At 42.9% G+C, this 14,924-nt stretch overlaps 1 protein-coding gene across 1 annotated transcript; it reads left to right on the top strand.

Annotated features, from left to right (window-relative positions):
- Positions 1–418: 418 nt before the first annotated feature.
- On the top strand, positions 419–13,992 carry LOC111833202 (nucleolar transcription factor 1-like). The gene is made up of 22 exons (XM_072712707.1): positions 419–965; positions 1,874–1,967; positions 3,952–4,009; positions 4,407–4,579; positions 5,353–5,436; positions 5,651–5,806; positions 6,175–6,239; positions 6,997–7,126; positions 7,280–7,390; positions 7,481–7,614; positions 7,705–7,846; positions 7,988–8,029; positions 8,122–8,229; positions 8,944–9,099; positions 9,708–9,854; positions 10,059–10,169; positions 10,266–10,354; positions 10,505–10,694; positions 10,840–10,887; positions 10,999–11,067; positions 11,156–11,284; positions 11,455–13,992. Exons 3-22 carry the CDS (start codon positions 3,973–3,975, stop codon positions 11,557–11,559), a joined length of 2,226 nt encoding a protein of 741 aa, XP_072568808.1. The 5' UTR covers positions 419–965; positions 1,874–1,967; positions 3,952–3,972; the 3' UTR covers positions 11,560–13,992.
- The last annotated feature ends 932 nt before the right edge of the window (positions 13,993–14,924 follow it).

The raw sequence follows: 14,924 nt of genomic DNA, 5'->3' as shown, positions 1-14,924 counted from the left end.
CTTTAAAATAACAATGAAAAAAATTACTGTTTTCTGTCCATTTTGTCAGCTCATACTCTATTCAAACCATATTCTATAACATTTCTGACGTAGCACATGTCATTATTTCGAAAACTAAAAACTAAGGTATAATATCGCATCATTTTTCAGCAACTTACTGTGATTTCGAAATACTTTAAATCAATACTCAAAGTGCCTCCGACCTGTCCGTCCAAAGCGCCCTCGCAGTGTCGCAGCGGCCGATCCGGAGCCCGTGCACTTCGACGCGGAGACAGGTTGCCGCTCCATTGAAGTTTCATGAGGCTGCGCGCTTACAGGAATGCCATTCAATTTCCGAAGATCCTGCATTTTCGATTGGCTGCCTCGGGACCCGCCCACAAACAGGCAAGGTGGAGTTGAGAAAAAATTAAATTAAAAATGAAGCTGCCAAATAGACTATGCAAAGGAGAAATGCACAAGGCAGAAGATTATCAATGAAACTGCTTGCTGTGCGTTTCTCCTGCGGAAATAGTGCGCCTTACACTGGAGCATGATGATCACAGACAGCACGACATCAGATTTAAAACTTTAATACACTTATTTTAACTTTACATTCTCCCCAATCTGATTAAATTTTTATTAAATAGATATTAATCGCTACGCATAAAGTCTATAGTTACACAAAAACAGCGGGGAAAAAGAAGTTATACAGAAAAAAACAAGCGAGCAACTCGAACCACAGCCGTAGCTGAGCAAGAGAAGAGCAAAGTTGTGGATGTCTCGGCTGTTGTAAGAGAAATGGCTGGTTTGCGAGTGCCGAGCGCTGACTGGAAGAGACAGAGAGGGAGAGAGCAAGTGAGATGGAGGCGGGGGAAGTTCCCATCTCTGCGGGGACTGGAGTGTCTCTGCCCTGGACCAGCAGCGCAGTGCTGGCTAACATTCAACCCAACCCTTCCACAACGAGCTCGACACACGCATTGAGACAGGTAAGGGAACCAGCCGCTTCAAATGCAACACGATTTATTAAGATTTGGCGGTAAAACGGTCGAAAATCCACAAAATCGCCCCCTGTTGCTGTTGGTTAAATTTCACAAAAATCCCACATGCAAAAAATACAATAAAAGCGCACTATTTTAGCTAGCTATTTCTTGCTAGCTGTAGCGCGGAGAGGAAGGGAAGGGTGCGTTTCGAGGTCGCCATGCCGATTGACTGCCCCCGTGTCTCGGCTAGAAGGTGGATGACGAGCGGCCGCTTTTAATGCACAAAGTCCGCCGTTTATTCTGCGCCCTGCTCGTTCAGGTGCGATTAAAACCGATCATACAAGCATGCATCTCCTTTGTGCAAAAGCAGAACGAGGGTTTTTACCTCCACCAGGGAGCTCCACGCGGTGGCTGCAGGGATAACCCGCCGCCTCTCTGGTTAGCCATCTGGGATCGTAGTTTAATTTCTCACCGTGCGGGCTTGAGTCTCGGCTGGAGCAGGACCGCCTGAACCACGTTCCTCGGCGTTCACATTGTGCACCGTTTCCGCAAGCCGCTGTCCCGCAGCATTCGGCAATCCCAGACGGGTTAGTAGCCAGCTTACATGCCGCTTATTTTATTTTGAGTTGATTTTTGTGTTTTTTCCACCCCGCCTTGCATGTGCAGCAAAGCGCTTAGGGTGTCCAGAGGCGCCGAGCATGGCGGCGCTAGTTCTTGCTGCGTCGCCATTCTACCGCCCCAGCCATACCAGCCGTCTCTGATGCTACATTTTCGATTTGAACTGCGTTAAAAATAACAGCAGCCGCAACCGAGGGACATTTATGAACACGGAAAGGGCGCACGTATTTAAATCCGTGGTTTTATTGTATAGTGCCGTGGCCGGTAAATTTCACTTTTTTGTTCTGACTCGCCAGCCTTTGAAGAGCGTATTTCTGCCGCCATACCACGACTGAACCCCCTGCCTTCCAGCCCCACTCGCCGGGCTCCATAGGACATCTTTAAAAATAGGTAAGTACGTGTTTTATACACAGTGCGCAGTATGTTTAATAAGCTAACCGCGATCTTTCACTGGCATCTTGTGTGTTTCAGGTCAACTATGTTTTTGGTTTATAATTTTTATCCTGGTTGAGATTCGTAGAGGTCAACAAGGCACCGGGCGCTACGTACGGATCGCCATCTCGTTTTAGCCCGGCTGCATTATCAGCCCACTGGCTTTTTGTGGCATATATGCATCATTCGTATTTGTAATTTAATATTTAGCGGACGGAGCTAAATATTTTCAGTAAGGGTACAATTCAGCTTAATAAAGCGAAATATTATACGCTGATTGAAAACGAATTTCGCTCAAAATACACTTCCATTTCCAGTTTAAAAACCATTTTAAATACTTAAACTATGCCAAATGTAGGCTATTTTGTGTAGATGTATTCATACATCAGTAATGTTCCGTTTAGCAGATCGGTTCTTTGTGGGAATGATCTTACACCAAGCAAACTAGATATAAAATATGAAAATGTATTTTATTCTTTAAAAATCCCTGTTGAACGTAAGTTTTGCTCAATGCGTGGACTGCCAGTAAAAGCATTTTAGAGGCAGATAACGTGTAAAATAACGAATGAATTATTGGCGAAATTACGACGCCAAGTCTCCAGTCCACGCGAAGAGTTAGAGCGAGACTCGGGCGCTATGGGGCTTTTTGTTACGGCCGCCATTTGTTTCACAGTCGGTAACGACCACTGGAGAACGCCATTGCTTGCGATTTCCGTAAAAAATGTTAAAACGTAACATTTAACGTTGTATAATTTAAAAATGTAGTCGAATGAGTCGAAATTCCTGAATTAGGGGGGATAAATCCGTGCCGGGTTCCCCCCGAAGCGCACGTCGGCGGCTGAGCAGCATTGCGTAAACTGGCTCCGCAGCTCTGTGGGTGTGCGCTCTCAGGCGAGTCGGGCATTTTGCAGCCGAGCCAGTGATCCCGGCACCATTTCCCCCGTCAGCAGCAGAAGCCGAAAGCAGATCCGCCGTGGTCAGCTGGTCCGCCTGCTGCTCGCATGTCATGCATTTTGCGTGCTCGCCTCCTCCACCCGCGCCAGTCCCTGTAAAAAAAACCCCGACTCCGTCACGGATGAGGTCGCGGAAAAGAGCCTCGGAGAAAAAGCATATGGCACGAAATGCGCTTATGGGGGGAGGAAAATAGAAGAAAGAAAAAGCGACAACGCAGCCGATGAAGCTGGTTTATCCGAAGCGATTTTCCCCCTGCGGTGTGGCGCCGTGCTCTGAGTGTTATGAGGTCCTTAGTCGTCACAAATCTATAAACATGTCTTCTGTAGTGCAATACGCTCCAATGGGCGGTGTAATGAAGAGCATTTAAACATCATCCTGGGTTGGATATTTTAACCCGAGGAATTTTATAGGCTGAAATGACCTATAGGATCGTATTTTTTAAAAAAGAAAAAAAATCTTATCCAACAATGATTCGATTATGTATCCTTGTTTAGTTGAAAAATAGACGCGCTGCAGACTTGAACTCCTGCGGTTTCCTCCTCGTCTCTCGCCACCTTTTTGTTGCATCGTCCACAACGGAGTTCTCGCGTCGTCGTTTTTTTTGTCTCATTCCTTTTTTCAAATTTCCTGTTAATCTGTTGCCGCTCGTGTAAATATCATTGAAAGGCATATGTCGGATTTTGATGTTTTTGACCTTTTGTACATGAAGTAAAAATGATGTAATAAATACTTTTGAATCAGTACGGGTACCTAAACCATACTTAAAGAGATATTTGCTAGGTTATCGCCTATTTGTGGTGACCATGTAAGATGTCAAAAATAAAGCCTAGAAAAGAGCGTGAAAAGAATCTGTCTTGTGTTCTGTAGGAGATTTAAATATTGGACATAAGATTAAAAGTCAGTGATTTTAGTTTGAGATCATTCTGAATTGTGCTTAACTGTAATACTGCCTTTTCTTTAAACTCAGTGTTTTTTTCTCTCTCTCTAGAGACAACCAAGACTGTAGAGAATGAATGGAGAAATGGAAACATCCGCTAAAGATCAAGGTGAAGGATTTATACAGGGTTGTTGTGGTCTGCTGCATTTCCTTCTCTGCATAATCCCTTTTCTATGTATTAAAAGCAAATCAGAATTGTAGTTGTAGCGTGTGTCTTTGAAACATGGGCTGGGAAATCCAGCATGAATGTGATTCAGCTGATGTGCTTCCTTAGCTTTATACTGTTATTAGTTGCCTTGCATATTACCCTTTAAAGGCAGGTGATTTTAGACTTTTTCCTTTAAATTTTGAGTATCTCAGTGATGCAATAGGAAACTGAAGACTAGATTTTATGGTATTTGGTAAATTTTTGGGGGCTTTGTGTTAGTCATCAGAACCAGATGGTATGTATTATTCACCTGATGTTTATGTGTCTTATTTTAATGTTACATTTTAATCTGATGTAGGCTGGGGCAAGGATGATTTGCTGAAGTTGCTGGATGGCATGAAGGGAAATCTCCCACAGAATGACATCAGTAAATACAAAACTGCAGAGTCTCACCTGGATTGGGAGAAAGTGGCCTTCAATCACTATTCTGCAGAGATGTGCAAGCAGAAGTGGCTGGAGGTGTCCCGTGAGGTGGGCCAGTGTCACAGCAACGGCAGTGTTATGGCGTAATGCTGCGTTCCATTTACCTCGGAGGTCGGAGCTGGGAATGACCTCACACCCAAGTTAACCGGGTTCCAGTTCAACAAGTCAGATAGCCATTTGGCAATACCAAGGACCTGTTTCAAAAAGCAGGATATCTTTCTTAGCTGGTTTTAAGGTACCCTAGTTAATGACCTTTATCTTCATTCACTTGCGTTTAGCACAGAATACCTTAAATCTGACAAGCTATGCAGCTAAGCAAGAAATCCTGCTTTATGAAACAGACCCCAGTTCTAGCTAGGTTCATTGTTAGCCATTGATAGTAGTGTCAGTTCGTAACAATGCATTACGCAGTATTTTGCGCATACAAACACCATAGCAACATGTCCACAGATAGCAGTCATACAGTACTGTGTACGAGTGATTTAATGAAGCACATAAAGCATAAATATAATAAACAGTATATAATTAGAGCTTTCACTCCTTCTGATGAAAGCTGCAGCCATCTTGAATTCTGGGGCTGGGGTTGCAGAGGTTCCTCCAACTTTGAGTTGGAATTCTGACTTCAGGGGACGTTCCAGTTGAAATTTCTGACTAGGGACTCAGAAATATGCACCTTACGAGTTCAATTAGAATGCAGCGTTATGCCTGTGACTGATGTAATTGACATGGGGATGTACCTAAGTCTGCACTGTCATTATCAGTGTTTTGGTACCATTTGTCTTTTGGTCGTTGTAGCATTTTTTCCTTTTCCATGATTTCAGGTACGCAAGTTTCGTACATTATCTGAGCTGATTGTAGATGCCCAGGACTATATCAAGAACCCATACAAGGGAAAGAATCTGAAGGTATGCTTTTGAATCAAAGCACAATGCCATGTGTTGGGTACAGACATTTTCATTTTCATGAAAACAAACGTGACCTTAATTGCAAAAATCCAAAAAAGATTGCAGAGTGGCAGTAGATCTATTAAATGTACTTGTTAGATTAACCTGCTGCATTAACAATGTTGATATGGTTTTCTTAAGCAAACTGCATAATTTTCTATTTTGTTTTGAACAGAAACATCCAGATTTCCCAAAGAAGCCTCTCACACCGTACTTCCGGTTCTTCATGGAGAAAAGGGCAAAGTATGCCAAGCTACACCCTGAAATGAGCAATCTGGATCTCACCAAGATCCTTTCAAAGAAGTACAGGGAGCTCCCTGACCGCAAGAAGGTAAGCACACCAGAGATCCTTATTTAACCATGCCTCCATGCCTGTCATGGACAAAATACTATACTAATAAATGTAAGCTAAACAGTTGGCCTGGTCCACTCCATAACAAAGTGTACACTGTCTCTTTAAATGGGCAAATAGCTCTTTGGCCTGCTAAAATCAGATGGTGTATGGTCTCTCTTGTGGCATTGTATGAGCTGGTCCTCTGCTGCCACCTAGAGGTCAGAAGGAATACACAGACCCTGAGATGGGTGGTTGGAACATTTCTTGGTTTGAATGAGGGTGTGTAAACCTGCTGTGCAGCATTTTTGCTATGAAATAGCTGCTGGTGATAATTTTTTAACCTGTGTTTGTTTCTTTTAATACAGGCAAAGTACATGGAAGACTTTCAGAAAGAAAAGGAGTTATTTGAACAGAACATGGGAAAATTCAGGTTTGTTTCATTCCTGACCGTCTTTTCTGCCATTAATCCTGTTAATTCTCCAATTAGTATAAAATATCAACAAGGATATATCTGCTATCTACTACTATTATATTATTATTATATATATTATCAATTGCAATAATATTTTAGATTATTATGATAGCTGTATGCTGTTTTAATTTAAGAATTTTCCTGCTTAGAGAGAAGTAAATAACCTTTTTAAAAACAGAATTACTACCTCCAAAGTAAGTGCAGTATCAAGGGGAGATGTTTACTTTGAGGTAATTACAGTTTTTTAGGCATATATCAAAGTAGTGTGAATGTTCTACCCATTTAGTGCCACATACTTAGACTGCTTTTCATGGGATTGCAAAGATCATCTATTCATCCAGATTGTAGTGTCTTTTGGCAAATGCAAAATAATCCAAAAGAAGATAAATTGTTAGATGTTGGGAAGGGGTGGAAAAGCAGACATTTTTACTTTTCTGATGGATGGTATTGCATATAAAACAATCAAAAACCATGCTGAACAGTTGCACACCAGTGGAACAATTTGTTGTCACTTGAGTAAATGTTCAGGATGAACTGTGGATGAAAACATGTAGTTGGTTTTTTTTTTTGTATGTTGTTCAGTTCAAATCCTTAAGCACCCCTGCCGAGTGCCTGTAGATAGTGTGTTACTGCGAAGGCTGGTGGTTGACGGGCTCCTCTTGTCAGTCTGAGCGATACGGCTCACTGAGTAAGTGACACTGAGCTGCCTGTGCAGGGAGGACCACCCAGACCTGATGGAGAACATGAAGAACATGAAGCGCTCAGACGTACCAGAGAAGCCCAAGACTCCACAGCAGCTCTGGTACAACCATGAGAAGAAAGCCTTCCTCAAGGCGCATGCAGACGTAGGTGACACCGGGGGTCCTCATCTCTTCTGGGAGTAGCTTTGCCTGCACAGTGGTGTCTGCTTTGGTACCTTAGGGCAGGATCCTTATCTCCCCAGATCTCTTCATACTGAATTGTTATGTATGAGGAATTTTAACTTTGGTCCTCTGCAGGCTACAACAAAGGAGATCAAAGAAAGCTTGGGGAAACAGTGGACACAGCTGTCGGACAAGAAGAGACTGAAATGGATCAACAAGTCTCTGGAGCAGCAGAAACAGTACGAGGTGAGCACCAGGCCAACCTGCAAGAGCTTCCCACTGCATGGCTGCAGGTAATGTGCGAGTATGAGTCTTCCTGTTATCTCTGTGTTCCAGGAATCAATGCGTGAGTTCATCCAGCAGCACCCAGAACTGAATATGTCCCAGGAGAGCCTCAATAAGTCCACACTGACCAAGGCCGAAAGGCAGTTGAAGGACAAGTTTGACGGCAGGCCCACAAAACCTCCACCGTGAGTGATGCAACCCAGGTTTTTGTGTTGTATGACCACCTTACATCTAAGTCACTTATTGACTTGCCATTTTTCCCCCTCTGCTGCCAGAAATGGGTATTCCATGTTCTGTGCGGAGTTGATGTCCACCATGAAGGATGTTCCAAGCACCGCACGCATGGTCATTTGCAGTCAGCAGTGGAAGCTCCTCAAACAGAATGAGAAGGACAGTTACCAGAAACGCTGTGAACAGGTCTGCATCCGAAACAGATAGATGTACAGCAAAGATGCATGTCCCAGCCAAAACTGCAATTCGGAGAGTCCTCAGAGTGATTGAATGACCATGTTTGGGTGATAGTGTTTTAACTGTGATTTATGGCTTTTTTTTCCCCAGAAAAAGAAAGAGTATGAAATTGAAATGAACCGCTTTCTTTGTGTAAGTTTACCTTTTTCCTCCTTTTCCATAAACTACTTGCTCCAAACTTGTTCTTCTGGGGTTAAGGCGGAGCATTTTATTTACTCCACCAGAGTATACCTGAAGAGGAGCAGCAGCGTGTTCTGGGTGAGGATAAGATGCTTGGGTTCAACAAGAAAGGAGGAAGCAGCCCCTCTTCTAAGAAAACCTCCAAGACAAAGGTGAAGAGTTGCGGGGGGGGGACGGTATTGCCCACTGCCTGTCCTGCAGTTGTGCAACTTCAAACTTTCTTATCAGAAATGTATCAGGGACTCATCAACATGGTGTGGAATAGCTCAAATAACCACGTGAAGTATAGGATAATCCAGGCAAACCCGGAAGTTAAAATGGCCTTATTTTCAATATTTATCTATCAGAATCAGCTTAATTTTGTTGAGTGTGTGTACAAAATGTGTGTGTGTGTGTGTGTGTGTGTGTACAAATTCTTGGCCTAGTATAGAAATTCATTTCAAAGTCGCGTGAACTGGGTTACAACATGCCAGGTTAACATTTGGTGCATAAACAGTGTATAGCATGCAGTGCAGTCAGTGTTTATATAGTGATAGAAGGCAGAGAGAAGCTGAAAATCATTGTGCTGCAGAAATAACAGGGAGTCTGAAGGAATCAGCAGAGTTGGGTGCATGGAGAAAGCTGAAATGCAGATTTTTTAATAGGAACTGTAGCAGAATGGAATAATATCTGGTCTCAAAGTTTTTTACAAAGGGAAGAAACTGACGTCTTCAGCCTAGTGATAAAATTGAAGTTGACGTGTTTGTGAATAACTGAAACTATCTGTCAGTCATTCATAAGTAGTGTTGAAAAACATGCGATGTTTCCATATAATTTGATCGTTGCCCTGGCTGTATTAGTAATCGCTCTCCTCCTTTCCTCCATAGGGTGGCCTGAACAAGCCTAAGCGGCCCATCTCCGCCATGTTCATCTTCTCAGAGGAGAAACGGCCAAAGCTGCATCAGGAGCGGCCCGAACTGTCGGACAGCGAGCTGACTCGCATGCTGGCTCGCATGTGGAACGAGCTCTCCAGCAAGAAGAAGGTGACGGCTGAAGCTCATCACATAGCACCCACCAACCCACCAAGTCATCCTCCCGCAGTGGTGGATAGTTCAGGTCCAGAAAGTAAAAATCCAGACAGATTTTGTTTCGGCCAACTAGTCAAGAGGCACAGAGTACTCAACTGATTGGTTGAAACGAAGTCATGTTACTTTTTGGACCTGAGCTATTCACCTGTGTCTTCCCATAAGGGATAACACTGTAAACATTGAGATATGGTGTGTTCACCATAAAGAACAAGGAACATTCTGGAAGTTGCATATATTGAACATGTCTTGATAAATGCATGGGTACAATGAAAGCTCAGACATTTGTGTAAAGTATCACTATTTGTGTAGCTTTGTACTGCTATTACAAGCTAGACTAAAGCCTTTACAGGTAGCATTGGTCATGAAAAAATGACTCTGGCCATATCTATATACATATAATTTAATCACATAGGAACACATGAAAGTAGTAGATCCAATATAAACTAATGTATGACTTATGTCATCAGGATAGGGAGGACTGAAGGAAATGTGTATCTGGAGGTTAAACTCCAGGTGAGAATGGGAACATGAGCATCCTTGAGAAATGTGTCACTGCCTTACAGGAAAAGTACAAACGTCTGGAAGCAGCTCTGAAGGCCGAATCAGAGAAGAAGGAGCAGGAGGAGCGTAGCCGGCTGCCTGAGTCACCCAAGACGGCCCAGGACATCTGGCAGCTGAGCGTGATTGGGGACTACCTAGCTAGGTTCAAAGTATGTGCATGGCCACCATTACCGGGAGTGAGCAGTGGAGAGTCAGCTAATGTCCTTCAGTAAAGCTGCAGCAGCTAAAGTTTGCTTGTTGGCAACACTGTGACTTTAAGGTTTTTTTTTTTTCCCCCGTAAACTGTGTCACGCTGGTTAAAATTGTGGTGTCTTTGCCCTGCTTGTTTGAACGATCCACCTATCTTCCTGCAGAGTGACCGGGCAAAGGCCCAGAAAGCCATGGAGATGACCTGGAACACCATGGAGAAGAAGGAGAAGATTGTATGGATTAAGAAGGCAGCAGAAGACCAAAAAAGATACGAGGTACGTGGGATTCTTTTCTGCCAGTGCATGTTGGTTGATTTGATACGGTGACTCTTGTATGAGCCTCCCTCTGTGCTCATCGCTCATTTTCTTCAGAGGGAGCTCAGCGAGATGCGCTCTCCAGCTGCAGTTGTCACCTCAGGGAAGAAAATGAAGTTTGAGGGTGAACCGAAGAGGCCACCATCGTGAGTATCCTAGCGCTAACATGTGGGTGATTATTAATGCGATTGGAAGCAATCTGGGCACTTGAAGAGCAGGCCAAGCGCTTCACTCGGCCCTAGTGGCCTTCAGTGGCGGCAGATTCACACCGCCTGTCGTCCTGTGGTCTTCTTCAGGAACGGCTACCAGAAGTTCTCTCAAGAGCTGCTGTCGGGCGGGGAGCTAAACCACTTGCCCATGAAGGCACGCATGGGGGAAATCGGGGGGCGCTGGCAGAGGTTACCGCAGAAAGAGAAGGACCGCTATAAGAAGATGGCAGAGGAGAAGCAAAAACAGTACAAGGGGCAGCTGGAACACTGGCTCAAGGTATGGCTGTGGTGTCCCAGCGAAATGGCTGCCACTTACTGTTTGCTCCTGTTTTTTCTTCCAGCTTTTAACTGTTTTCAAGTAAATTGTAAGCTCGAGGTCATTTATATGTAGTGCATTTATCATTTTTTTTCCTGTGCCATAGACCTTGTCATCACACGAGAGAGCCATGTATATAGAATATCATTCAAATGTAAGTAAACTCTACAACCACGGGAAATACCAAAAAATCTCATGGTATCTGATGGTTTTCTTTCATTAATTTCCAAAGCTAACCACAGAATTGCTATATTCCCCCTACCAGAAGCGCAAAAGCACAGGAAAACCAGGAGGAACAAATATTAAGTTAAAGGCTGGAGGCTCCAGGAAATCAGTAAGTTCCTTTGCTTGCACTAGATTATGGAGTCAGTCTTTCTTTACCAGCTTGTACCAGCTCACCTTTTTTTTTCTTCACTGCTCAGGACTCAGAAGATGATGATGACGACGACGATGATGATGACGACGATGATGATGACGATGATAAGGCATCATCTGATGAGTCATCCAGTGAGGAGGATAGTGAGGAAGAGGATGACGATGATGAAGAAGAGGTATGAGCCTGGAATCATTTTTAAATGTGACGCTTTGGACAGATTCAGTATAGGCCTGGGTCTTTTACGTATCTAAGAGTGGCTCTCAGACCGATTGCGCAGGAGATCAATAAAAGACAAACAGATTTAGTGCCATTTTCAACATATGCTTCTGGTGACTTTCGCTGCAGAACGAGGAGGAAGATGACGATGAGGCTGAGGATAAAGAAAATAAATCTGGGAGCAGCAGCAGCGGCTCGAGCTCGGAAGATTCCTCGGACTCTGATTCAGACTGAGACCCACCCACCCCAGACCCCACCCCCACCCCCTGAAGGACTGTAGGCAGCCAAGTATCTGGGGGTAGAATCCGCCCCTCTGGATCTTCCTGGCCAACAAAAGGAGTCCGTCACTCCCCGTCTGTCATTTCATGCTTTTCTTTTTTTGAAAGCCTATCACCGTCTTATTTTTGAAATCTCTGAGATCTGCGGAGATATTGGCTAGAAAAACACATAAAGACGACTGGAACCCTTCCCCCCCCCACCCCCACCTCCCACCCGTGCTTTTCCTGCCATACGGACGATTTGGCTTCAGCGTTGATGAAGCTGGCGTCATTCACCGGAATCTCTTCAACGTGCAGACTTTATCAGTGGTCTACAAGGGGAAGGCTCTCCATTTGGCTCATTATTTCTATTGTTTTCTGATGAAAGAATGAAACTATTCCAATATATTTTATGTGAAATGCCCCTTTGGATCTGTGTGGTGTAATATACAGAAAGCGGTTTGAGGGGAATGGAAAGAGAACGTACCGCTTCAAACTGCTTCTCGGTCTTGGAGAAAATTCTCAGATATGTTATGCTTGTTTCTGTTTCGGCTCCTAAAGTCAAGGATTGTGTAATTCTGGGAGGGTGTTGGTGGCCAGGTCACTGAACTCTGAATTTGTTGTTTCCATCTTTTTATCGGTGTCTTTTTGACAATGTTACTTTAGGAAGAATGAAGCCATTTTGAATGCACTGTGTTGGTAGGCAGAACGCCAGTGAAATGGTGCCTTTTTGTCTCTGGGTCTTGTTTCGAGTAACTTAGCAGGAATCTTTCTCTGCTTATATCTCTGTGATGTCCGTTTTTACAGGATGAGGGAAAGTGAACTGACATGTAAAATAAGGATTCTACAGGAAGGTGTCTGACCTTGTAAAATTACTTGAGTGGTGCGTTATTTGATGTTAGCGTTTACATTAAAGCTTTACAGTTTAATGGTAGGTTTGACAGTTTTCGATTTACTTCAGTGGTCTCCACAGACACTGCTTCAAATTCTTGACGACTTATTATTCATTCAGTCAGCTGAGGAATATGATGACATGAAAAAACTTGTAAACTTGTAAATGTAAACCAAATGGTAAATTTGGCGTGCATTTTCAGCTTTCAAATTCTAGTTATTTGCGCATGTAGATGGTTCTGGTACAACTGGAGTTGTTTCAATTCTTAACCACTATTTTACAGCTGTTTCTTAATGTATGTATACCCAAGATATTTATTGTTTTAACACTTGGTTTGATTTGTTTTTAGATCCCAAAATTTGTCCTGAAAAGGAATGCACTTAAAATATATATCCTTTCCATTTCCCAGATTTTTTTTTTTATTATAAATCTTGTACCTGAGCCATGTGTAATGAGGAATTTAAAAGTTAGTCTGTTCTTTAGAAAACTCACGCACTTGTGCAGGGCCAGTTAATCCTACAGGCAGCTGCCTAGGGCACTGGCTTCTGAGGGGGTGCTGACTGGGCTCGGACACGGGGCGACGGCGGTGATGCTCGCCTAGGGAGCCACAAGGATCGGGACCGGCACTGCACATGGGACGGCTGTAACCTAGATATTCAGTGGCCTGAATCCAGACTTCACCATCCCTCACCACCGAGACCCTCCTGCATCCATTACACTGTAAAAGCATTAGCAGCAGTGGACAGCCTCTTCACAGTAGTTCTGGCCGTTTGTGTCTGTTGGTGGAAGTGCTGCAGCAGAAGAGTAGCCCGTCTCCTCAGCAGTAAGTCAGGGATACCAGGATTTTCTTTGTAACCCTGGGCAGCTATGTTTAAAGCAAGGTCCCTTTCACTTTTTAATCTGTGCTTTCTTACTTGGGACAAAGACTTATATTTTTGTTTAGTTAAAAAGAGGAGAAAACGAAAATCAAATGAGGGTTGTTCCATTTGAAGCTCTGAAGAACAAAAGTCATGACAAAGGGGATTTTGTAGCAGTTGCAGGTTTTGTGGTATTTATAATTTCCGAAGGGGGGGTTTGCGACGCAGTAATTTGGTAAAGGGGGCTGGGGGGATGAGCTGCTCTGTTTTTTGTGTTTGATTTATTGTTGTATGGTATTTGTATATAATGCTTTTTGTAACAAGTGGACATTGTTTTATTTGTACCTTTGTTTAGCTGTAGATTCACACTGGCATTAATAGCCAGGTCAGTGGGGACTCTTTGGCAGGGGCGAAATTCTGTACAGTTTGGCACATCACCAGCCCTGGGAGGGAATGAATGTTTTTATTTTGTGCTCTCTTTCTGTTTTGTTTATATTCCCTTCTCACAATTTTTTGTAGAAATGATTTTAAAAGGTAAAAAAAGCTTTGCAGATTTGTATGGCTGAATAAATATGAAACATTTCTGATGTTTTCTATAGCTAAAAGTGTTCTGTATTTCCTGCCATTTACTATTTGGGCAAGTAAACTTGTTTTTACCAAAGCCTCCAGCCTCTGTCATTCTTCACTTTCAGCATGCCCCAGGGTCGATGACTTTATAAATTAATTTGAATTATGTGACTTAATTTCTGCTCCAACAATGTGCACTGCACTTAGAATAAACCATTTGTTTTGTTTGTACAAGAAGGCATAGTCCCATTAATTACAATAAAGGAAAACATGAGTAAAATTACACATAATTCATCCAGTTCCCCTTAATTTCATATTGTATTTAAAATTCAATCTAATGTTTGAGAGATACAGTATTGAAACTTTTCAATAAGTGAACTAAACATGAGTTTTGGGTCAACTGTTGCATACAACACTGGGCGTGTGAAATGGTTTTGTTCTCTGCTTAAATTATGACTACTGAACATGGGTGTTGCTGCCATTAAATCTGAGGGGGACATGTCCCCCTCCCATTTCATAATTATATAATAATATTAGTTTTATGCCAGTGTGCCCCCCCCACATTCAAAATGCTTCTGACGCCCCTGCTACTGAATGGTGGTTTGTGTGTACAATGGGTTTCTTTTCAAATTGTGTAGTGTTATAATGTTCTGTGTTAATTATGTTTAATTTAACTGGCCTATGATACGTATTTTCTGTAAAAAATTAGCCTAATCTACATAATGAAGCCTCCTGTGAACTATAAAAAATGCTAATCTGGCTTCTCTGTCATTGCTAAAATATTGGTAACAGGACGCATCATTTTCATTAAGAGTATTCTTTACCTTAGCTCATCAAAATACCGTAGCATTAATTATTGCTGAGATTATTAATATTCGCTGTATAACATATCACATAAAAATTAATAGATTCAGTGGATGCCACTGTCGTCTCACACTTCCAAGGCTGTACGTTCGGATGCACCAATGCTCCGTGCCTGGAGTGTTTTATGTCCTCCTGCAGTCAGGCTAATAACGTGTGCATGTA

Source organism: Paramormyrops kingsleyae, chromosome 5, assembly GCF_048594095.1.
Source record: "Paramormyrops kingsleyae isolate MSU_618 chromosome 5, PKINGS_0.4, whole genome shotgun sequence".
Lineage (NCBI taxonomy): Eukaryota > Metazoa > Chordata > Actinopteri > Osteoglossiformes > Mormyridae > Paramormyrops > Paramormyrops kingsleyae.
This window is presented reverse-complemented; position numbering and strand designations above follow the sequence as displayed.

Coding starts and splice junctions, on each gene's coding strand:
- LOC111833202 (XM_072712707.1), top strand. CDS start 3,973: ATGAATGGAGAAATGGAAACATCCGCTAAAGATCAAG. Junction 5,807..6,174: donor AGCTCCCTGACCGCAAGAAG/GTAAGCACACCA, acceptor CTTTTAATACAG/GCAAAGTACATGGAAGACTT. Junction 6,240..6,996: donor CAGAACATGGGAAAATTCAG/GTTTGTTTCATT, acceptor CTGCCTGTGCAG/GGAGGACCACCCAGACCTGA.